This window comes from Alligator mississippiensis, chromosome 3 (assembly GCF_030867095.1).
Source record: "Alligator mississippiensis isolate rAllMis1 chromosome 3, rAllMis1, whole genome shotgun sequence".
Lineage (NCBI taxonomy): Eukaryota > Metazoa > Chordata > Crocodylia > Alligatoridae > Alligator > Alligator mississippiensis.
In genome coordinates this window covers 279245631-279269321 of record NC_081826.1, presented here as the reverse complement: position 1 = coordinate 279269321, position 23691 = coordinate 279245631, and the positions used below count along the sequence as shown (strand labels likewise).

Genomic DNA, 23691 nt, shown 5'->3' with positions numbered 1-23691 from the left:
TGCGCATCAGCATTGGCCAGTATGACTGCCATTGGCGCACCCCTATTCAAAAGAATCTTATAAATTGGCCAACTGGTTTAGCCACAGGCCTATCAGCCTGACCTCCATCCTGGGGAAGGTCTTGGAAAAAATTATTGAAGAGGCCATCCTTAACAGACTGGTTGACGGCAACATCCTGAGGGACAGCCAGCATGGGTTTGTTGCGGGTAGGTCTTGCTTGACCAATCTCATTTCCTTTTATGACCAGGTGACCTATCACCTGGACAAAGGGGAAGAGATTGATGTCATATATCTTGACTTTAAAAGAGCCTTCGATCTGGTATCCCATGATCACCTTTTGGCAAAACTGGCTTACTGTGGCCTCGGCCTCACCATGATCCGCTGGCTGGGGAATTGGCTCCGCGGTAGGACCCAGAGGGTGGTAGTTGATGGAAGTCAATCGTCGTGGTGCGCTGTGACCAGTGGGGTCCCTCAAGGCTCTGTCCTAGGGCGTATACTATTTATCTTCATTAATGATGTAGACATTGGTGTCAGAAGCGGACTGGCCAAGTTCGCTGATGACACCAAACTCGGGTAAAGCATCCACACCCGAGGACAGAAGGGTGATCCAGGCTGACCTTGACAGGCTCAGGAATTGGGTGGACGAGAACCTGGTGGAGTTTAACACCGAAAAGTGTAAGGTTCTCCACCTTGGGAGGGAAAACCTGCAGCATGCTTATAGGCTACCTTGAACACCTTCAAGAGACATTTGGATGTTAATTTTGCTGGGAACCTATGATCCCTGCTGACTTTCTGCCCCTGGGGTAGGGGACTGGACTCGATGATCTTCCGAGGTCCCTTCCAGCCCTAGCGTCTATGAATCTATGACTCTAAAGCTAGCAATGGATAAGGGACATATAGTTCATCTGTTTTTCTTTAGAGACAGTCACACTAAATAACTAGCTACACAGAACAACAGGTGCTTAGTGTGCCAGTAGGCATTAAGCAGTAATGACTACCAGGATGTCCATTATTAGTCCCCGAGCCATTTGTTTAATGTCATAACATTTGGTACGACAGATGCATAAACTAGGTGTATCATGTACAACTTGATTTTTAGTACTGGAATAATGCAGAAATGCTTTTAAGGCCCAAATCTTTGTTTCTGGCTTGCTTCTAATGAGTGTGTGTATATGTTCATTTGTGTTTAGACTGCAAGAACTGAACTTGTCCTGGTGTGACTTCACAGCGGATCATGTTCAAGCAGCAGTCAGTCACATTTCTTCAAAAGTAACTCAACTAAACCTCAGTGGATACAGGCAGAATCTACAGATATCAGGTAGCACTCAGAATTGGTGTTCCATGAAATGACTTATTAGGCCCCAGTAAAGTATACCTAGGGTTACCAAACAGACTCGCAGGGTTGTCACAAAGACTGCTAAACTAGCCGAACAATTTTCCTCCTCACTGGGCAACCATTAGCTTCTCACTGGCTTCTTGTTGATTCTTTGTATGACTTCTAGTAACTTCCATGCTTGGGCAGTAGTAATGATATATACAAGCTGTGTGGCTTGCCTCCTGCCAAGGCCTTCACTTTTTGCACCTGCTCAGTTACAATAGCTGGGAGAGACTCTTGACTGTTCCTGGATCTGAAAGTCTAGCTATTGAGTTACTTTTCTGTTAAAATACCTACTCCAGGGCTGTAACATGTTCTGTGAGATGGATTCAGTTCACCAGGTGTACTCATGTGACTTTCACTATATCCCCAGATTGTAGATGGCCTGAAACAATGTTTCAGAGAGAAACTTCCCTGCTTTGATAATTTTCCAAGGTTAATTGTCATCAATAACGGTTGATCTTTTAGAGCAGCTGGAGTGGGAGTTACTGCACAAAAGGAAATGCAAATAAATAAATAGAGCCTGGAGAAGGAAAGGAAACTAAGGGCAGAAGTAGCACTGGGCCTAAAGAGAAGCATATTTTTTCAACCAGTAAACAGGACAAGAAGGTGCCAAATAGCAACAGATAGTTTGGTTATTCCACCAGGCTGTACTTCACCCTTTCTCTGTGTATACCTCCCACTGACTTCAGTGTGTACTCCATTAAAAGGAAGATGCATCTCTGCCTACATATCCCAGTCTACCATGAACAAACATGGAGCTCTGAATTCTCCAACTTAATAGGACACCCTTTGCCCTGAATTGGGTTCTTGCTGAGTAAGAGGAGATGCAAAAGGATTGATTGCAAAAGCAACAGGCCTGAACTCTTATGCTTTCCAAGGAATTGGCCTGAAAGGGTGTGCTTTCATTTGCACACTTCATAAAAGAGCCCTTAGGCTGCTGGTATCAGTTCTATCCAGCTTGTGCTTTGCTATCACATAGAGACCACAATTGGGAATCTGAGTTCTGGCATTCTGGGTGCTTAATTCAAACAATGGCAAGCTGATACCTGTTGCAAAGAACTTACACTTTGAAGGCAAACTAACAGCACTGTTTGTAGACTTGAAAGAAGAACTTAAAGCAGCAGTACAATTTCTAGATTTACATAGAGAAACCATGAGATATCCAAAAACCCAGACATTGTGAAAATTAGAAGTGTACTGGAAATGTTGGAAAGAGCTGGGTGCAGAAGTAGTTTTCACTTGCATGAATACATGGGAAGTTCTTCCATATTAAAAGAAAAGTGACTAAATTTTAAAACTAAACAAAAAAATGAGTTTGTTGATTATGGAAATGATAGTTCAGGGACACTTCTTTGAACAAAAGTTTTATTGGGGCTTCTGGGGAACCAAAACTTGTGCATTAAACAACATCACTGAATAGATTTTATATATTTCAAGTGCAGTAGAAATAATCTTTAAAAAGATGCAACTTTTTACATACTTAATCTTCATAGAAAACAAGTAAAAGGAGATTGGATGTAGAAGCAAATAATTCAAGCCACATGCAACTTTAAAAGTAGCTTTTGCTTGCAGGGAGAAGTTATAACATTACTGAAAAGTGACTGGCTGATCGTTTCTGTCTGGCTTTTTTTCAGATGTTAAAACCTTGGTAGAAAGATGCCCTTATCTTGTTCACTTAGATTTAAGGTAAGAAATTCAGTGTAGCAAACTCTTTACCCCTTATAGGGCAGGGAAAGATTTTTGTTCCAGTGCAATGCTGTAATTTTCTAGCCATAATTCATAACAACATGGCATGATGCAGTAAAGTACTGTATCTACCCTTAACTTAGCAAAACATCCTGCTTATGGAGAAGTAACCCCCCCTGTCCACTTTCTGTGGATGCTAGAAGAAAATGGTTCAAGTAGAAAATAAAGCTTCTTGAAAAAAGCTTTTGGGAAAATAGATACAAGTTTAACAAGCATTCCTCCCTGAATTTTTTGAAACATTTTGAAGTCCGCATCTTACAGCACGCTTGAAAAAAATGTCTCTCATCCCAACCTGCACTTTTTTTCCCCCACTACAGTGACAGTGTTATGTTGAAACCTGAATGTTTTCAATATTTCCATCAACTCATCTATCTACAGCATCTGTCCCTTAGTCGATGTTATCAGATATCTCCAGCTGCCTTGTTGTAAGTAATGTCTTACAGTTTTGGTTAACATGTAAAATATACAGTGTCTATCCAATATCTTTTCTCCAAGACCCTGAGCCTCTACAGTCTTAGTAATTCAAACAGGAGGGGAAGATGGGCTTGGATGAGAAGCAGGGAGGAGGGAACAGAAACAAAAGAACCGGAAGACACTCTCCCCCAGCTGAGCTGACCAGACTCCATTTTTCCTGAGCCTAGCCCTTCTTTTGTCAGCAGACATCTGTTAAAACCCAGGTGGCATGAATGTATCATCCATTCTCCAATATGGATATACATAGCAGGTATAAATTGTAACTAAGTAATTAAAAGATAGTGAACTCAAATGGAAGTGGCCTGTGTTGTGAGCTTGACTGATTTGCAACCAGGGTGCCACAGTGCTTAGTCCCTCTGCTAGGAGGTAAGCAATTGCTTTTCCTGTCTCTTGGTGCCAAGCACCCTAGTTTCCCACAGACAGCATTTCACAGCAGTGCACATGGCTGGTCCCTGTGCTCCCAACAGCATGCTGTTGTGCATGCACATGAGCGGATAAGCAACTGTGGGCTATGCTTTCCAGCCCACCTTGTTCTCCATCCCTCCTCCCATACTCAACTGGACCAGCAAGAAGAGCCACAAAGCATGTGGTTTTCGTTGCTGGTATTCAAGTCCCCAGAGGAACAGTGCTCACCCACCTTGGATACAGACCTGGGCCTGGGATGGGGTAGATAATGGAAAAAGCAGGGCATGGAGAGGTGGGGGAAAGGGGGTAAAGTCCTGCCCTGCTTCCGCTCACCTAGTATGAGCTATATTTCAGTTCAGTGGTTCTAAATTGCAAAAAAAAAAAAAATGATGGAGTATGTAGCAAGTGCTGGACCCCAGGTGTGGCCATGATGCCCCCTGGTGGCCACACAGCTTCTGCTTCATCCCAGCCCTCTGGGTAGCCTCCCCTTTTCCCCCCCCACACCGGCCATGCCTTGATGTAAATCATTTGGAAAAGGGAGGCTGCCCAGGGGTCCTGGAGCAGCCCTCTATCAGGCTGTGTTTTAACACACTAATCACCTTAAGGGGCCAGCAAAATTATCTTTTAAAGGTAATTAGTGTGTTATAATCATAGCCATGCCTATGACTTACAGATGTTGTCATTCAGTCTCTCTCCCTTCATTGGGGCCTCAGCTCTGCCCTTTTCCTCTGGCTGGGCATTTTAAATTAGGACCACTGTGCTGGACCTAGCTTCTGCCCTGCTCCTAGGCCCAGAGTCTGCTTTTGGCCTAGTCTCTGCCCTGCTCTGGACACTCTGGCTCAGGTTTCAGCCCTTTCACAGCTGCTATCTGTTAGTGCCTCAAGACCCGCCCCTGGCAGAGCTCAAACAGCCACATGCCCCTTAAACACCTTGGGACCTCCTCTACCCCCAAACCACCAGTATAAGCAAGTTATAGCCAGTGGGCTTTGGTTTGCTATAACACAAACTAGCCCTGCATGGGGTTCAAACATAACCCCAGGTCACTGGCTGTACCACCGAGCTTCCCCTACCCCATGCTGTATTCCTTGTGAGTCAGCAGCATTCTACCTGCGTTACTCCTAGGGCAATCCAGGTGTCTGCCAGGGGCTTCTCTGCAACCCTCCTGCCCCAGAGCTCTTTTCTCAGCAGCTTCCAGGCTAGACTGCCTACCTAGGTTCAAAACTGGGCTTTTATGTTCCCTAAGCCCTGCTCCCTCTGGTCAGGTGACTTCCCCAGACCTGCTGCAGGTGTGCCCTTTACCTTAATGGGCCACTTATTGGCTAGGCAGCAGCATCTTCCTTCTGCCTTCCCTCTTACAGCTGGCATGTGTTTAGCTGCCTGGGCTCTAGCTACTGCAGTTTCTCCCCTTAAAATAACAGGAGCACTAAGCACCCTGTTATGGGCTAAAACAGTTGAGAAGCACTCATCTAAGAGTTCCAGCTCAAGCTGATGAATCATATGATTAGGCTTATCCTGAGAGATCCTCTCTCTTCCTGATGTTTCCTTATTAAATCAAGCCATTTCTTCTTACAGAAAATAGTTTGGTAATTAGGACAACACAGAACAACATTCATAAGTTATTACAGAGGTGCTCCAAAACAGTCACCTACACTACTATAGTAAGAGTCCTTTATAGTACTCCTATTGAGTTGACAGCGATTTCAGATAAATTAAGGACAGAAGTATCCACTAATTTTGAAATGACCAGGACTTGTATTTTTCAGCACACTTAGCATTACCCGGAACTTTATATCTGCAAGTCTAGCTCCGTCTGATTTCCAATGAAGCTGCAAGTACTCAGTACTTTTGCAAGTTAGGTTCGGGTGCCTTAAGTTAGGCATCCAGCAAATAATAGACCATTTGGTGACTTCCCAGCCTTGCACAGAAACAGTGTTTAAGAGGGATTGTTTGCCTGAATCCCATTTCTCCAGGAAGATATTCATCTGTCTTGACCATGACACCATCTTTTCTTCCTACAGATCTGTCTTATTCACTTATGCACCTTACAGCTTCTAAGATAACAGCCTTGCAATGCCAATTCATTCCCTCAAACTGTCCTGTTCTGTGCACTGAATGATAGAGATAAAACTCTACAGAAGCATCCAGACGAGCATGCATGTGCCTCTTGCAGCATCTCAAACCCCTTTGAGATGCAAGAGGCATGTGCGGGAGCAAACTGGAGGATCGGAGACAAAATAGGAGAACAAGCAGGGGGCTGTAAACAAGCCCCTGGAGACACGCTGGAGATGTTCCCCTGATTGTCTCCAGCCTCCCGAGGGTGGAGAACAAGCAGGGGGAGGGGGCTGTAGCCCCTGGGGGCAGTGAGGCTGGAACCATGCAGACAGGGCAGTTCATGTGCTGTGTGGTGCTGTTCTGCCCTGTGGGGGGCAGGGGACCTACCCCTCCTAAGCAGCCCCCACACCCACAGTCCCCCTACACCTACCCACACACTGACCTGCATCCCTCCACACCCACGCATATCCCCCCACCCCACTCCTGCAAACCCTACATCCCCCTATCAAACACCCACCATGTGATAAACCAAAAGCAAACATTAAAATATAGAGATATTTAGGATTTATTTTTATTATGATGCTAGAGACACTGGTAGGCTTTCAAATTGCTTTAACATTGTAAATATAACAATAAAACATTGCCCATCTGATCAATCCCCCTCTCTCTCTCGTTCTAATTGTGAAAGAACATGGATTTGGGGGTATTTTAAAGAGTGAATTTGGGATGCTGCTTCAGCAGTTTAGCCTGACACAGGGCACTGTCCCCAGATACCAAGTGGCTGGGCCTCAGAAGCTCTTGAGGGCAAGTAGCCCTCAGCTGCTGGCCAGGGCAGGTTTTTTAGCTGAAGGAATTTAAAAACGAGCTGTTCCAACCTTCCATTTGCATGGTAGGAGGTGCATCTTTTGTGGAATATGCTTGTGACTGTTTTATAGCACCATAAATTTGCTGAATGCACATCGCAGCAACAGCTATATTAACCCATTGCTTTAGTGATAAATATAATGGGCACCAGAAGCCTATGAAAGGGGCTTTGCAAGCCTCTCACCCTTAAGGAACAAAATCCTTAAGCTATTTTCTAAACAGCACAAGCAAGGCTTACATAAGGTCTACAGTAAATTAAATGTTTTGTCCAATTCATTAGGTAAGAGCCTTAAAATATTGGATGCATAAGAAAATACAGCTCCACTGTTGTCATGTTGTCACTAAAAGAGTTAGTGAAAGTGTCATTTAAGATCAAGTTGGAGTAAAAATGAGCAGTGTGCAAGATGAGTTTCTATTTCTGAAGTTGGACTGTTCAAATGGGAATCCCAAGATCATTACCAGGGTGTAGTGGTGTGGCTCTGGCAAGCATTTTATTTGCTCCTTATGATGATTCCATCTGCTGCCTGGTTGCATATTTGGGTACATTGCTTCAGTGACATGTGGACAAACAGTAAAGTAATGAAATAACCTGGTCTATATACCCAGCCAATGTTACAACAAAAGTAAGAGAGGTCGGATACTTTGCAATAGCTTACCCGGTAATCTAGGGGAAATTCCTTCCACTAGTTCTGAATGTCTGTTTTAATAAAGTTCATTATTGTGCTTATGTTAAGAAGAGACCAATCACCTTCTATTTTGTAAGTCACACTTCATACAGAAAATGGCCATAACCACCTAATCCAGCCATCCTCATCAGCTGCCAGTCTGTGTGTATGAGGATCATGTAACAACCCGTCTTATTTACCAAGTGTTTCATTACACATAAATTTCTCTTTCTATTCAATGTAGCTGAGCAGTTAAATTTTTAAAAATGTATTGAAAATTTAATAAAATTTTCAATAAAACTTGCTTTTAAAATAAGCTGATTTTTTAAAAATAGGAACAGATACAGTTATTTGAAATGCTTTATAATCCAACTTCTCAGGCAGGAAGAATAAGACCAACAGATGAATGAGGCTAAGAGGTTTTAAACCACGTGGGCAGTCTACTAATCAGTTTGTTTTTTTCTCTCCAGAGAACTTGGTGAAATTCCCACACTAAAGACACTTCAAGTTTTTGGAATAGTGACTGACAATGCCCTGCAGCTCTTGAAGGAAACACTCCCCCACATAAAGATCAACTGTTCACATTTTACAACCATTGCAAGGCCAACTGTTGGCAGCAAAAAGAACCAAGAAATCTGGGGAATCAAATGCAGACTGACACTCAGAAATCCCAGTGGTTTGTGATGCACAGTTTGCAAGCTATTTCTTTTGATTGATGCCAAGTGTGGGGTTCATGGAGAATTCTGAACATTGAAGCACCACTCTATCACTTTTTATAGTGTTTTTAACTTGGTGTTATGCCACAATTTAGTTTTATAAATATATTTTTACATTGTCTTTTTAACACCCATTAGTATTTCAAGATAGCTATCTAATCAGGTATGAATTTTTGGAGGTTTAAAAGAAAAAAAAAAAGACAGCCTTTTTTTTTTTTTTTTTAGCAAAGATTACTTTCAAAAGCAGTTTATACTTACAATATATAGACTGCTTTTGAAAGCATGCTAAGCATTATTAAAATAGAAATAGGTGATTTGCATTAAATAGAACAGGTGTTCTAGTTTTCTGCTAACATGCTTAATTTTCTGAGTTATAATGTTGATTCTTTGTTCAGAAAACCAGAAGCACCTTTTGACTGCCTGTGTCGCTTTTCCAAATATAGTTACTTCCTGTGAGAGACTAGCAATGTTGAAAGCTGTTCCACCTAATTGTTGTCAGAGAACTATTCTGCTTCATCATGATTCAGTATATTCCTGACTTCCTTGTTTCAGTTTTTAGACCTCGGAAGGAATAAGGGTGTTAAATATTTTTGCCTTAGAAGTGCTGATGCTACTTATCACTGTGTTTTTATATGCTACTTTCACTGAGCCTCATGGCAGTAGGTCATGGGAAGGGAGATTCATACAAAAGCAACTCCAAGGCAGCTAAATATCACACAAGCTGTAGGCAGCAGAACAGAGTTATGGCAGACTTTTTCAGTAGATTATGGAAAGGATCCTCATTATTTCACAGCTGCTATTCTAAGGAGTTTAACTTGAAACCTCTTTACAGACTTGTTGCATATAAAAACTAGTCCCTTCCCCCGTCAGTGTTTCTTGCTCTGTGCATCATCTGACTTGCTGATTAAATGGCACACAAATGGAACATTATGTAACTTACCTGGTTTCTATAGGTTCCAAATAGCCAGACACGGGGACCAGATCTCATCACTGGTAAGCTAAGTGGGAAAGTGCTTTTTTTTGTAATTGTTCTTCTCAAGGTCCCATAAAAGTAGGCAAAGCTGAGAAAAGGTGAAATGTACAGAACTGCAGTGTTCTTCAGTGCCCGGAAGGGGGCCTGGGGATCCAGTGGAAGTTAGTAGGATAGCAGGAGCCCACAGATGCTCAGATCACCTGACTGGTATTTGTATGAAGTAGTGTCAGGAGAAATAGGGAACCTGTTGTAGCCATATATGCTGCAGTGTAGGAGAGGAGGTGGTAATAGTGCTTAAGTTTCTAGGCCCCGCTTCCTGTAGTTTTAAACACCAAACACATTTTGTTATAATTTTTAAGGGTAGTTAATACTAAAAAAATTACTTGCTTAAGTGGATAATACAGGAACAAACTAAATATTCATCTCATTCATTTGCCACAAGGTCGGAAGGATAAACAAAGATGCGAGTACCTCAGTTTTCAGGTGATCTGGCTTCCTTTTCAGGCTCCCCCCCAGATTTCCTGAGAGATCTCAGCCATTTGGCCCTTATGCCCCCATTCCCATCTGTAAAACGGATCTGATACATTTATGCTTCAGAGAACGCTGATGAAATTTACTGATGGCTGTAAACTATGTTAGATACAAGGGTCTCGGGCCATAAGATCACAAAAAGGTATGTACAGTAGGCCTGTGAGAAGCAGTTAGTATTTGCTTCATATTTGAATTTAGCCGATTCAGAGGACAGTGATTTGATTTGGCGATTCAAATCACTGTGCCAAATCTGATTCAGAGATTTGGCCACTGCCAAATTGGCTGAATCTCTGAATCGGACAAGCCTCATCCCCTGCCCACTCTCCCAGCCCCATCAGTGGCTGCCCTACCCAGCCCCAGCTCCCAACAAAAGGCCCAGACTCACTGGCTCCTGCCAGGTCAGGGTGCAATCCCTGCTGTCCTGATCTATGTAGGGGGGGCTCTGCCAAGAGCCCCCAGAAGCCCTGAAGCTGCTGCAGCAGCTGGTGAGTGCCAGGCTTTAAAAAAAAAAAAAAAAAAGAGCCAGGAGCCTGGGCTGGGTGGGGCAGCCATGGTGGGGCTGGGAGAGCAGGAAGGGTTCAGGGGCACTCGGGGGGGGGGGGGGGGGGCCTGTCAGGGGTCCCCCTATGGTCCCCTCACCCCACCTCCAGCCCCTCCTCTCCCACCCCCTACTTACCAGCATGGAGTCCAGGTCCAGCTTCCTGCAGCAGCAAGCAGGGACTGCCCAAATCTCCAAAGCTCTCTGAATCTCTTCTGAATAGATTCGGACCTTTTTACTGGTCTCCTGATTCAATTCAGATTCGGAGATTTGGCTGCCAAATCTCCTTCGAAATGAATCAGCACCTGAAGCTTCGCACAACCCTGATGTACAGCCATAAAATAGTTTGGCTAATAGAACGTGAAGCACTCACCAGAAGGAGGATCTAGACTTTTCCTGGCCCTCTCTTGGTTTCCTTTAGGGTGACAAATTTCCAGCAGAGTTGTATACATCATAGTTGATATTAACTTTGCCAATTCTCGGTTAAGTGGCAGAATTTGGAATTGTCCCAACTTTTCCTTTTTCCCTATTTGTACGGGCGTGTTGAAGATTGTTAACCTTTTCTACAGTTCTCATTTTTAAGGTTCATGCTCACAGCTACTGACAGGCTGTAATGATTCTCTGTCCTAATACCCCACTGTTATCTGAACTCCTGCCTCTTTTAGGGAGCTTTAAATGAACTTTAAAGCTTTAATGAACTTTAAATGAAGCTGTTAATGGGTGAAGTGTTCTGAGCAACTCAGTACATCTTTTAAAAAGTTCCAGACTTTGAGGCATCAAGGTTCAAGAATATCTCAGAACTGGAACTGGTAAATCTGATCAAATGATGGCTCTTGGCCCTGCTCTACAAAGTACTGTAAATTGTATTTTTATCTCCATCCACTGTTACCATAAATATTTAATTGTTTCTAATAAGATACACAGTGTGTTGTATGACATTTACTGTGCCTGCGTGGGGCAGGCAGAGCCCTAGAAGGAAGTTAGTGCCTAGTAGGGCTGTGCAAAACAGCACTGTTTCGTTTCGAGGTTTGTTTAATTTCGAAAGCACCGTTCCATTTTGCTTCGTCAAAACGGTTTTGCTGTTGTTTTGACGCTGTTTCAGTGTTTTGCCCATAGGCTATAATGGGGAAGCATGAAACTGCCTATAGCTTTGTCATTTCTTGCCTGATTCAGATTAAATTTGCAGGGATGGTAGCCCTTGCTGAGGCCATGAAGCCTGCCAGGTTTCAAGGAGATAGGTACAGGGGTTTCTGGGAAACTGCTTCTCAAACTGTTCAGAGCAAAAAACTTGTGTCATTTGTAAGTGTGAAGCCATAGAGAAAGCTCAGTTCAAACAGTGCTTTTTATGCTGTTTTTATCCCTCTCCCAGAGCAGTGGGATTGGAAGGGACCTCAGGGAAGGATCATAGTCACTGGCCAGCTACACAGTCAATATGACAGCAGTCCTTCCCCCTCCCTCGCCTTAGTTTCTCTTTAGCTGCAAGCAAGCCCAGCTTCAAAACTTGAAATGTTTCAAAACATGTTGACTGCCCTTGTTTTGTTTCGAGGCTGTTTCAAAGCCTTTGGTTTAAATTTCACTGTTTCAAGCTCGAAATGCATCAAAACTGCATCAAAACAAAACAGCCGGCGAAATGTTGCACAGCCCTAGTATATTGTAGTGAGGTTAGCTTGTGCGTGGGAGAAAACCCGATGCTTTTATTTTACCGACTATTGTTTCCCACTCAAAATGTCAAACATAAAAAGAACTGCCAGAGGAAGATGGAGGCTGGAACATAAGGGGAGAAGTCAGAGATTTAGGTATAATAGACTGAAACGACAGCACAGGAAGGAGATGGAAATAGTAGCCATGGTTGCAACTGCAACAGTTGTTTTAGTAAAATTACAAAGGGAAAAAGCAACAGGAATTGGCAAAGGCCTAGATGGAAGGAGTCGAGAGAATTGGCTGGCATAGGCGAGTATCAAAGTTGCCAACTGGGATGGAGAAAGTAGGGGAGGAAAGTTGGAAAGATAAATTCGCTTCTGACATGTTTTACTACTTGTACCAATGCTTATTATGCAGTTTAGAAACTTGTAATTAGAGGCATCACATAACAGATAAGAACAAGGCAGTGCATTGAGGAAAGGTGGCTAGAGACAGTTGTAGCAAAGAAAGTAGATCCTCCATCAGAAGTGATTTATGAAAGGAAGAAGTACTCTTTTTCTTTGTACACCAAGAGGATATCTTTCTGACAGATGACCTTGGACTGAACTACAGCATTTGGCCTCTGCACTGCTGCTCTGACCAGACCGTGGTCCCTTCCAGTCTCGATTATGCATGGCCCATCAAACACTACAGTTGCTGACCATCACCACTCATGGAAGGAAGAAAATTACTCTGACTTTTAGAAAAATTGCTTACCCTAAATTGAATGCTAGCCAGCTTACCAATATTGAACTCTTTAAAAGGGTAGCATTGGCATTAGTGGTTAGGAATTAAATCGTGCAACATTACATATTAATGTATTAAATTAATTAAATCTTACAATAATTTCCTCTGGTTCTAATCTGCATGCCATGCAACCACCATGCAGGGATGTCAGTCTAGTGCAGAGAAGAGGGTGGGCCTATCAAAAGTGTTCCCAACAGCATGTTGTATAACCAACGGGTAACTCTTACTTCTTTGCACTAACCTATTGATATTCTACTTCAGCTAACAGGATGCAAAATGAAGAGAGCCGTAAGACTGAAGCTATAATACAGTTCTGAACATTTCCAGCATGTTAATGCACAAGCCGCAATGCTGTTGTCAGTGAACCTTTGCTCTAGACTGCTTGAAAGTTTGACTGACAAGTTTAACATAGGAAATATGAAGGTGCCTCTGGCACCTATAAAACAAGCAAGTAAGAGCTTCCTGGTTATGGAATGGTATTGTCTTAATTTTAAACTGGGAAATCAATCTGTTGATTATCTTTACTCTTAAGCCAACATTTGAAACATCAGAAGCTACACAACACATTGTAAACTTTTAGTCACTAAATTCCCAACCCCAGGTACTTTTAAGACAAGGCAGAAATACAAAGCAAGGAACCGTTTAACATGTCAATTCAGAATCAATTATTCTGCATAAAAAAATAATATAAACACTCCACACTTTTAGAGCAAAGACTGTCAAGTTCTAATTTAACCACATGTCAAAGTGGCCTTAACTATGGCTTAACAGAAGCAAGCCAAAAGTTCTGGACTGAGCAGGCTGCTGAAATGGATATGGTTCTTGAAGTTACTATCAGTTCAGATGAATAAATCACTGTTAAATTATAGTTTTGTGTCTTGCATATATACTGTTACATAGAATTCAGTCTAGGGGAACACAGGTTTTTTTGCTGCATAAGAGTACTAAAATTTTTAAAAGCTTTTAAGTTCTTTACTTCCAAAAAAAAGATGCAAGCTCCTGTACTGATTTATCCAATGTGGATTCCCGACTCCATCCTATATTCTAAATTAGTATGAGCCAACACAATTCTATCTAATTTACTTTGATTTGTGCACTAGGATTAAAACAGGAGAAATGTTATTCACTGCAGTGGCAAAGCACCACTTGCAGTAGACTGACAGCAGCTCAAGTCTATAACTCAATTTTATTTTGTGATGAGCAGGGATCTGGGTTTTCTGTTTCCCATGGAAAAACAGTAAGCTGCAGATTTCACCTTTAACTAGAGGTAAACATGGATTTCTCGTTTTAGCTAGAAACCCACAGTTTTGCCCGTTTTGCAAGGAATGAGGTGAGACGGGGAGGCTAAGTGCATGGACATGCACATGGCCCCAGGCATCCTGCAGAGCAGATCCAGTAGGTAAGCAGGGGTGGGGGAGGAGAGGAGGATTGAGGCCCCTGTAGGGAGGGAGCTGGGCAGGGCTTGGGGCCACAATGCACAGCTGCAGGGCTGTGGGTAGCTTGTCCGGGGAGAAGGAGGGCTGGCTCCCCACTGCCCCACACACTCCCAGGGCAAGAGGGACCCATGCCCCCCAGATCTGTGTATGGGGCTGGCACAGGCTCCCACCCTGCTTCCCTCCCTCAGGGCCTCGGGAACCCAGCAGGCATGACCCAGCATGACAGGTAGCATTGGAGCTGCGCAGAGAAGCTGCTCATTCCCTGCTGCCCTATGATGCACCCCTTGCGCATGCAGCTGCTTTGAAGGACACAGCCCCGTGCTGCTACCCTCTCTGCAGCCCCATGTGCAGGGGGGTGTTGCTACAAGCTCTGTGCTGCTGTGGAGGCAAGCAGCTTCTCTGCATGGCTCCAATGCTCCCTGCCACACCAGGTCGCACCCACTGGGCTGCGGAGGCCGTGGAGGAGGGAAGCAGTGCAGAGCTTGCAGTGACAAGCAGCTTCTCTGCATAGCTCCTCTGCTTCCTGTTGCACTGAGTCATGACCACCAGGCTGCAGAGGCCCCAGGGGAGGGTGGCAGGGCAAGCAGAGAAGCTGCTTGCCTTGCGTGCCCTGGTGACACCTGTGCTCAGAGCTGCAGAGGGCAGTGGCGCAGGGTTGCGCCACTCAAAAGCAGTAGGATGTGCAAGGGGGTGCATCTCCAGGGCAGTAGGGAGCTCACAGCAGCGAGTAGCTTCTCCACATTACATTGCTCTTCCCTGGTGTGCCGGGTGGCACTCAGAGCTGCAGAGGCCCTGGGGGAGGCAAGCAGAGCAGGAGCCCATGCCTACAGCCTGTACCTGCCCCATTCACAGATCTGGGGGACACAGGTCCCTCTTGCCCCTGGGAGTGTGGCAGTGGGGAGCCGGCCCTCTCCCTCCCCTGGACAAGCCACCTGGGTCTGTAGCCCTGGCAGCTGGGGGCTCTCTCCTGCAGGGCTAAGGGAGCCGAGGCACCAGGGAAGGCTGTGGGGGAGAGAGGGACAGTGAAGCAGGAGCAGGGCCAGGGGGCTGTGGGGAGCCTGAAATTTTTAATCAGGGATTTTTGGTTTTTTGAGAAAATTTGCACTTCATCATAGATTTTGCAATTTTATAATCAGGGAAAACTAGGATCCCTGGTGATGAATCCAAATGCTATGTCATACCAAAAGCTAAAGGCTAGGCCATGATTTGGGTCCATATAAATTTGGAAGCTGCTGCTTTTCACCCATGACAAACTCAAAGCAGTGTTCCATCTGGTTTAATCCATCTCCCTAATACAGGTGTCCTTCGATTTATACGGTACATGTGTTCTTGGAGAATGCTGCATAAATCAAATTTGCATAAAGTGAACCTACTTTATAATGTAAGAAATAGGGACAGGTTCCCCTGTTGGCTGCTCCCAGGGCTGGCTGGGGTGGGTGTGGACAAGTGGAGCCCCGGGCAGTGCAGGGTGCAGCACTCACCCCAGCCCCGGCTGCAGCAGCCCTGCGAGCTGCCGGCAGCCACTGGGCTGCACTGTGCCCCAATCCCCCCGGGGCTCTGCCTGTCCCCACCTACCTTAGCTCCTGCTGCAGCTGTCCTGGGAGCAGGCGATGCCAACTCCCTGTAGCCGCTGGGCTGCACCATGCCCTGATGCAGGCAGTTGGCGTCAGCAGCTCTTGGGGCCACTGCATCCAGGGCAGGGGTGGAGACAGGCAGAGCAGCGGGAAGAGACTGGAGCCCCTGAGCCTGCAGCCGCCGCCAGCACCAGCCTGGTTACATCCGGCTGCAGGCGGTTGCCTGACCCCGCTGCAGCCCTCGGAGCAGTGGACACAGCCTGCTTGCAGCTGCTGGGCTCTGCCACGCCGGGGGGGGTTGGGGCACAGTGCCTCGGGGGAAGTGGAGCCCCAGGGGGCATGGCACAGCCCAGTGGCTGCAAACAGGTGGCATCCGCTGCTCCCAGGGCTGCAGCAGGGGTGGGCAGCTGCCTACAGCCAGATGAGCAGACTTGGCCCAGCAGCCACTGCAAATTTAGGCCGGCTCCAGCCTGCTCTCCAGCTGCAGACGACTCCAGACCTACGATGATCGCGTATAAATTTACCTCACATATAATGAATTTTTGTTACAAAGGGGTCATCGCATAGGAGAAAATTTGCATAAATTGAACCCTCATAAAATCTAAGGAAAAAAACTGTATTACAGCATACTTTTAGCCTCAGTTGTTTAGAGAAACTTTATAATTTTAGTTGTGTACAGGCTGGAGTTTCTCTCTGGTGTTCAACTCGTGGATATATTAGTAAGATCTTACTGGTATCTGAGGGTCCTTAGTTTAAATTCCAAAAAAAGAACAGGTTTTTAAAAATGTTTTTACATTAGTAGGCTATATCAAGGTTAATGCGTTTAAAAATGACATCAGTTGGTGCAGTCACAGTCAATCATGTAAGTGTTTATTCATGAAAATGTTTTACCAAAGCAGTGTACTGACTGGTAGTGTGCAAATACAGTCAAGAGGCACTTTGTGAAATAACTGGAACACACTAGCTCCTGCAATCACAATCTTTTAGAAATTAAGCCATAACATGGACTAACCCTTACTTAAAAAAAAAAACAAGAAACCCATGCAGGTTATTTATGGTACATGCAGAAAAGCTTTAGTTTTGTAACATTCAAATCCCAATGGATTCAATGGTTTGTGAAAAGCCAATTTGATTCCACTCCCCAGTTGCACTTCAGCAGTCTTTCAAATGCCAAATTTTTTATGCAACACTTCAACCTTCAGAACATTTTTAAAAAGGGGGGTTTTATAACCCAAGGTGTGCACAGACTTCTAATTACAACTGAATTCATTACAATGACTCCATCCATTCACCAATTTCATGAACCGTTTTCCTAAAGTAAACTAAGCAGCCATTTTGAAACTCTTCACATTTAAGTTTTCAGACTTTGTACTGAGAGAATAAATTTATTTTCTCATTGTGTTAAAGGGAATTAGCCTTCCTACTTTCAAATTTGGAAATGTAAACAATGAATGCACTGCAATTAGACTTTCTGACTAGCTCTGCACTAGAAATCTTAGATCTGTAGTACAAACAAATGTTTTGTTGCTGTAAGTCACATGCAAGAGTTCCAATTCTAGCAAGATCCATTTCTGACAAATTCTGCTATCTAGTCTATACACTATTTCAGCAGCTATGACCACCTTGAAAAAGGTGGGGCTTAGTTTCTTCAGATGATAACGGAAGGTTACTCTTTCGCCATCCAACTGCTTACATGGGGTTTTTTTTGTATATTTTGTATTTCTGCAGATAATGAAGTGGTGTGCAGTAGTCAAACACATGCAAGCACTGAATTTACTGTAAATTGGTCCTTCCCTGATGAATGTCAGGGAAATAATTTAGCACTTACATTATTTTTCATCCATGAATACTGAAACATTTCACAGAGTGGTTAAGTATTTTTATTCTATTGTACAGATTGGAAAATAGATGCAATATTAACCTTGTGCCCCCTCTACTAGAACACAAACATGTTCCACATGTTTGGAAGAAAGATGCATTTTCTACACCTTCACGCAAAATGTAGCCAAACAGCAAAACCTTTTACTTGCTATCTCCAAATATAGCCGTGTTTTAACTTTAACTATACAGATATGCTACTCCCTGTCTGATCTACAGAACACTTGCTGGGCAATTAATGTATTCATGGAGACAGCATAATTTCCTATGGCTGAAGCAATTTGCAGTACAATGATGTCTAGCAAGCAACCAAAAACTCAAGGTTTCAAGTGAATTTCTCTCTTTCCAAACAGAGAAGATCTTGAAAGCCATCCTGCAAAAATGAAAAAAGTTTCTTTGTAGATATTAAAGCATTTTCTAAATCTTAAAAGGTACAAGTATCAGAGAGTAGAAAAATCACTGAAAGAACCAAAAGATCTTCCACAAGTCATATCACACTGGAGCTGTACAATTCTTGAAAAGCATATAAAAAGCCCATACCTCCATTTTAGTTAGGTCAATGTTAGGATTTATTTACCAAAGTCTTATCCTTGGATCAAGTCAATAAGTCTTGACAGCTTGCTTTCCTACAAGAGTGTAATACATACGAAGGATTAAGAAGTATGATTGAATCAGTCCCAGACTGCTATTAAAAAACTGTACATCTGAATATTTAATGTTAACCACTTAATATTTAATTTGAACCCATCTACCCAATTTAAAAAAAAAAAGAAGGTATTCTGCCATGTGCATTACAGGTTAAAAAATTAATTTATATTGAGGTTAGATGCAAGACTTCAGATAAGTTTCCTTTCTGTGAGATGCAACAAAGCTTTAAAATCTGTTAGCCAAAATTTCCCCTTCCAAAGAATGAAAAACACTTTCAGGTTTTCCTTTCAAAAGACTATCTTCCAGAGAAGCAAACCTTCAAACCTAAAATAATGCAGCCTTCTGATAAGCCGTCCATCTCTGCGGTTAGAGTCCCTTCTCTGGGTTGACGATTTAGGATAGTTTCAGAGAGTATTAAGTCCCTTCAATCTTCTAGCAAAACTGTGCGCAATGCATCCTCTGTATCTATCAATATTGAGGCTACTGCCCCATCATTAAACTCAAAAGAAGTTCCTCCGTCCACAACCATGCATGCATCCCAACAACGGGAACGAACACAAACCCTGTAAATAAGACAAAAAGCTTACATTTAAACAAAATGAATTACTTCTAAAACAGCCAGAAAACATATGACTGAAACAACAGACCACTTAATAAGTATGGAGGATTGAAGTGCCTTGCCAAATACACCTGCTAGAAGGGAAAGTTTGCAAGCAGCCTACAAAGTCTGACCAATTGAATAAATGCTGTAGCTCTAAGTTCTAAAACGAAGCTAGAGATAAGCCCATTTACTGTAATACCGACTTGCTTATTGGAAGATCTTTTATGCATCCTGTAATTTGTATGAAGTTAACACAATTCTACCTAAATCTTAGGATACCAATTAGCACAAGTAGTTTCAATGTTTCCATTTAGTAAGAGCTAACAATTTTCAAACATGAAAAATGTATTTATTCTACATTGTACATGAAACATTCTCTGGCTAGATGGAAGCAAGGATACTGGTTAAAAAAAAAAATGTAGATATACATGTAGCAACAGATTACTGTTCATGTTAAATTAGTACATCATTTTAAGCTGCATAAAACATGTACCCCTTTATAGAGGCAGCTCCTCTGGTACTGAACAAGTATATTGCCATTACCATGTTTTTCTTTTTAACTTACCTTTTAAAGGAGCCCAACAGTTGGGATTTATCCTTTAGACCATATAGAAAGTGAGTGGCATTGAAGATTTTTTTTTTTTTTTTTTTAAATATCACTCTGGCCATAAAACAATCCTAATGGACTGAGTCCACACTCTCAGACACTGGGACTCCAATGAGCAGGGAAAGATTCAAGCATAGACTAAAGAGACTTAGGTGTAGGGCCTGAGATCCTGGAGTCACAGGCCATGTTTATAAGATAATCTTATAGCCCCTACCTGCAGCACCCTCAAACGTGCCATGCTTCTTCAGACAGGTTGCCTCACAACCTGGGAGAAGTTTATCTGCCATTAAAGATGGGTAGTTTAGTATATAGAAATAGACTGTCAGAATTTGATCTTTTCTTAAAGACAGCCTCCCTGGTAGTCCTGAAGGAAAAATCTGAAATGTGGCCAGTGACGCAGTGATGTGTCTACCTGAGTCAGCAGGCAGCCTGAAACAATAGTTCTGATAAGTGTGAACTGACCTAAGCGTGCGCGTGTGTCAGGTGCAGCTTTAGATAAAAATGGACACCCCACAACATTGCTCAGACCTGCTACCACACTTCAAACTTGAACCAGGCTGGTCTCATTTCACCATATCACCGATTGGGGTGCCACTGTTACTTATACTCCATGTGAGAGGCAAGACCAGTGAGGAAGCAAGTTTACAGCTGGCCTCCTGTTCCGTTATCAGAACCCTAACATTGCTTTAATCCAATCCTGCCCATGAGCACCTACATGCAGTAAAAATTACTTTGAAACACTGCTCTACTGTATATTGCATAAAACTTAGCATGTTCTATTATCCTCCAGTAACACACTCTTTTAGAAGCTGGCTAGCTTGATCTGCACAAGCCTTTTGTTTAGCAGGGCTTTCATCTCATATGTACAAAAATAACAGATCAGTGTAACATGCAAATCCAGGTCAGAATTCACAAAACTTTCAAAGACTGACATTACATTTTCTAAGCAAACAGAAGAGGCTGAAGCCCTGACAGGGCCAGGGGCCCAGATAGCTAAAGCCTAGAGGGGATTGAAGCCTGAGAGGAGCTGAAGGCCTGGTCGAGCCAGGGGCCCAGAGTTGGGATAAAGTCCAAAGGTCTACAGGCCTGTAGGGTCATGACTGAGAAAGAGATCAGAAATAAGTGGTTGAGGTCAATCAGAGAAGAGCACCTAAGGAATAAAGAAGAGGACAAGAGGGTGAAAGCCTGGAAGGAAGGGCTAGAGCCCAAGAAGGGCTGAAGCCAATACAGAACCAGAGGGTCCAGTGAAGAATGATGCAGTAAAACCTGAGAGGCATGGGCACGGCTATTGAGCAGATGGAGGCCATAGTTATAGAAGAATAGAAAAACAGGTGTTAGGATGGACCTCAGGAGGTCATTTAGTTCTTGAAGCAGGACCATCCCCAACTATATCGTCCCAGCCAAGGCTTTGTCTACCCAGGTCTTAAAAGCCTCTAAGGATGGAGATTCCACAGTCTCTCTAGGTAAACTGTTCCAGTGTTTTACAACCCTCCTAAGGAGAAAGCTCTTTCTAATATCTAGCCTAAACTTCGCTTGCTGCAACTTGAGACCACTGCTCCTTGTTCTGTCATCTGCCACCACTGAGAACAGTCCAGCTCCATCCTCTTTGGAACCCCCCTTCAGGTAGTTGAAGGCTGATATTAAATCCCCCCTCAGTCTTCTCGTCTAGATTAAGTAAGCCCGGTTTCCTCAGTCTCCCCTAGGAAGTCACATCCCCCAGCCCCCTCACCATTTTCTTTGCCGTCTGCTGGGCACTCTCCAATTTATCCACATCCTTTCTGAAGCGGGGGTGCAAAAACTGAACACGACTCCAAACACTACTGGTGCCTGGGATTGTTCTGTTCTAAATGCAGGACTTGCAACTTGTCCTTGTTGAACTTCATGAGATTTCCTTTGGCCCAATCCTCCAGTTTGTTGAGGTCTCTCTGAATCCTAGCCCTACCCTCCAGTGTATCTGCTACTCCCCCCAGCTTGGTGTCATCCATAAACTTGCTGAGGGTGCGCTCCATCTCATCTTCCAGACCGTTGATGAAGAAATTGAACAAAACTAGCCGTAGGACCAACCCCTGGGGCACTCCATTTGATACAAGCTGCCAACTAGACATCAAACCACTGATTACTAATCAATGCCCCTTAGGTAATTAGCAGACATTAGTAAAGCCTTTGGGCCACAACTGAGAGAGCGCGCGCGACAGGGATTAGGAATAAATGACTGAGGACAGAGAGGAACACCCAGGGCTCATTCTGAGTCTCCAAGGGCAGCCTTCCAAATATACATGGGACATCTAAAGAAGAATAGTAGGTGAGGAAAAAGTGGGAACCTTGGGAGACTGGGTAGACAGGATGAGATCAGTTTAGCTTCCAGGGGGTGTCATGGCCATCCTCTAGAAGTGGACCATCACACGGCTATTAAAACTTACTTGCATGATAGGATCTCATCTGGGATCCCACAGGGGATGAGACGATAAGCCACTTGTAACTTAAGGCCTTGTTACACAATAATTTTAGGCAGCTTCTGGAGTTCTTAACCCCTGGATTGGCTGCACATTAATACTCAAGTGGTTTAAAGCACTAATTATCAGTAATCTGCCTAATTTTGCTCTTGTTCCATTAAGCTATGGCCACTCTCTACAGCTATTCCACCCAAGTTAAAGTCCTTCAGCATCCCAGGATGCAAAAAAAAAAAAACCAACAAAAAACAAAAAAGAAAAAAAAGTCACAGTACTGCCCTCTATTCAAAAAAAATTAATCTTGATCTTTTTGGTTAAAGTAATACTTAGACCAAATCAGTTTCTTGCTTGATAAAAAAAAGTGTGGCTGGGAATATGGGGGGGGGGAACGACGACGACATTAGGGTTATGGTGTCTCCATGACCCTGACCCACAACAAGCGGGTCAGGGTCATGGTGTCTCCTGCTGCTTCCCGGGCACTTGCTCTTCCTGGCAGGAGCAGTGAGCCAGTCCTGCCCCTACTCACCAAGCCTCTAGCGCAAGTCACAACTGTGCAGATGCAGGACAATCAGAGATGGTTTTTTGCCTTAAGGTGTGACTACTCCACTAAGTCAAACGACACTAAGCCAACTAACGTTTATTCAGTTTACGACATAAGGTATTATAAGGTCCCAAACAGCTTTAGTCTGACAGTCACTGTTGTAAGAGAAAGGAGACTGTGCTGTTGATGTCATATGGACATTAGTCAGAAGCTGAGTTTCAGAAACCTAATTATTTAATTCTGAGTAGAATTCATTCTGATAAAATATAAAGCAGCTTGTGATTTTTTTGCTCAGGAGTCATGGAAACAAGTTATGAATTCATATTAGCGCTGCATTTTTTGTCACTAGAAGGTCCAGAGTATTTAAAAATGCTGATAACACTGAAGTAATTGTCATGAAAGAGATGTATGCATGGGAAGAATGTGCCAATTAGGTAATATCACTTATCCATGTCTGAGTATTGGTGACATCACAAGAGCATTTTCAGAAATCTTCTAGGTAATTTGCCAGTTTGCATGATCAGTAGCCAACTGCTCAGTGATCTGCATATCACATAAATATCACCTCACTGGATTACTTCCTTCCATAACTTAGCCCTGAGAGTACTTCCATTTCTATGCCTGATGTAACCAAAGTACATACATTTCTGCCTACTTATGCCCAGGGTCTACTTGTCCCTGATATTTCCTCTCTCTGCATATCTTTTCTGTCCAGCAGATAATGCAGATAATGTAAGAGTCCTTGTCAGCATATTTCAAAACCTATTTCCTACCTGTGAGAAGCATTCATTTCTCACAAACAACATTCATAAGTTGCTCTGGAATAAAAAAAAAAAAGTCAAGCTTTTTTACCTGTCTGAACACTTTTGTGTACTTCAGCAATCATAGGGCTTCCTCCACCTCAGACTTTTGGAAAGGAGGACCTGGCTGATGCAGGCTAGTCCTCACTTTCTTCCAATTTGAAACAACTTTCTTGGAGCTACAGGATACATCTAACAACTCTGACTTGCTCATCAACCATGATGTCAAGTTCATTAGATACGATTTTGACAGTTGTGGATCTGGTACCCATTACCTCAGCCAGACAGCTGACAATCTTCCGGGTATAAACACCCATCAAATATGTTGTTTTTGGTATTTGGAAGATCACCTGACCTTCAGTTAATCATGCTGGTTTTGCAAGAGGA

The 23691-nt window shown here is 43.4% G+C and overlaps 2 protein-coding genes across 11 annotated transcripts in view; one reads left to right on the top strand and one right to left on the bottom strand.

Annotated features, from left to right (window-relative positions):
• SKP2 (S-phase kinase associated protein 2) overlaps nt 1-13637 on the top strand; it is a 29424-nt gene extending 15787 nt beyond the window's left edge. For both annotated transcript variants that reach the window (XM_006270042.4, XM_059725228.1), the window contains exons 7-10: nt 1191-1318; nt 3013-3064; nt 3442-3549; nt 8055-13637. In XM_006270042.4, the coding sequence (XP_006270104.1) occupies nt 1191-1318; nt 3013-3064; nt 3442-3549; nt 8055-8268 (502 nt within the window). In that variant the 3' untranslated portion in view covers nt 8269-13637. The remainder of the gene's footprint in view (nt 1-1190; nt 1319-3012; nt 3065-3441; nt 3550-8054) is intronic.
• NADK2 (NAD kinase 2, mitochondrial) overlaps nt 1-23691 on the bottom strand; it is an 88227-nt gene that overhangs the window by 8617 nt on the left and 55919 nt on the right. For 5 of the 9 annotated variants that reach the window (XM_059725227.1, XM_059725224.1, XM_014594119.2 and 2 more), the window contains exon 12: nt 16628-18868. The exons of 1 other annotated variant lie outside the window; for it this stretch is intronic. In XM_059725227.1, coding sequence (XP_059581210.1) covers nt 18730-18868 — 139 coding nt within the window. In that variant the 3' untranslated portion in view covers nt 16628-18729. Of the gene's footprint in view, nt 1-16627; nt 18869-19727; nt 19794-23277; nt 23323-23691 lie in introns of those variants that run through there. 3 more of the 9 variants (XR_009461157.1, XM_059725226.1, XR_009461158.1) reach the window with 3 other exon arrangements.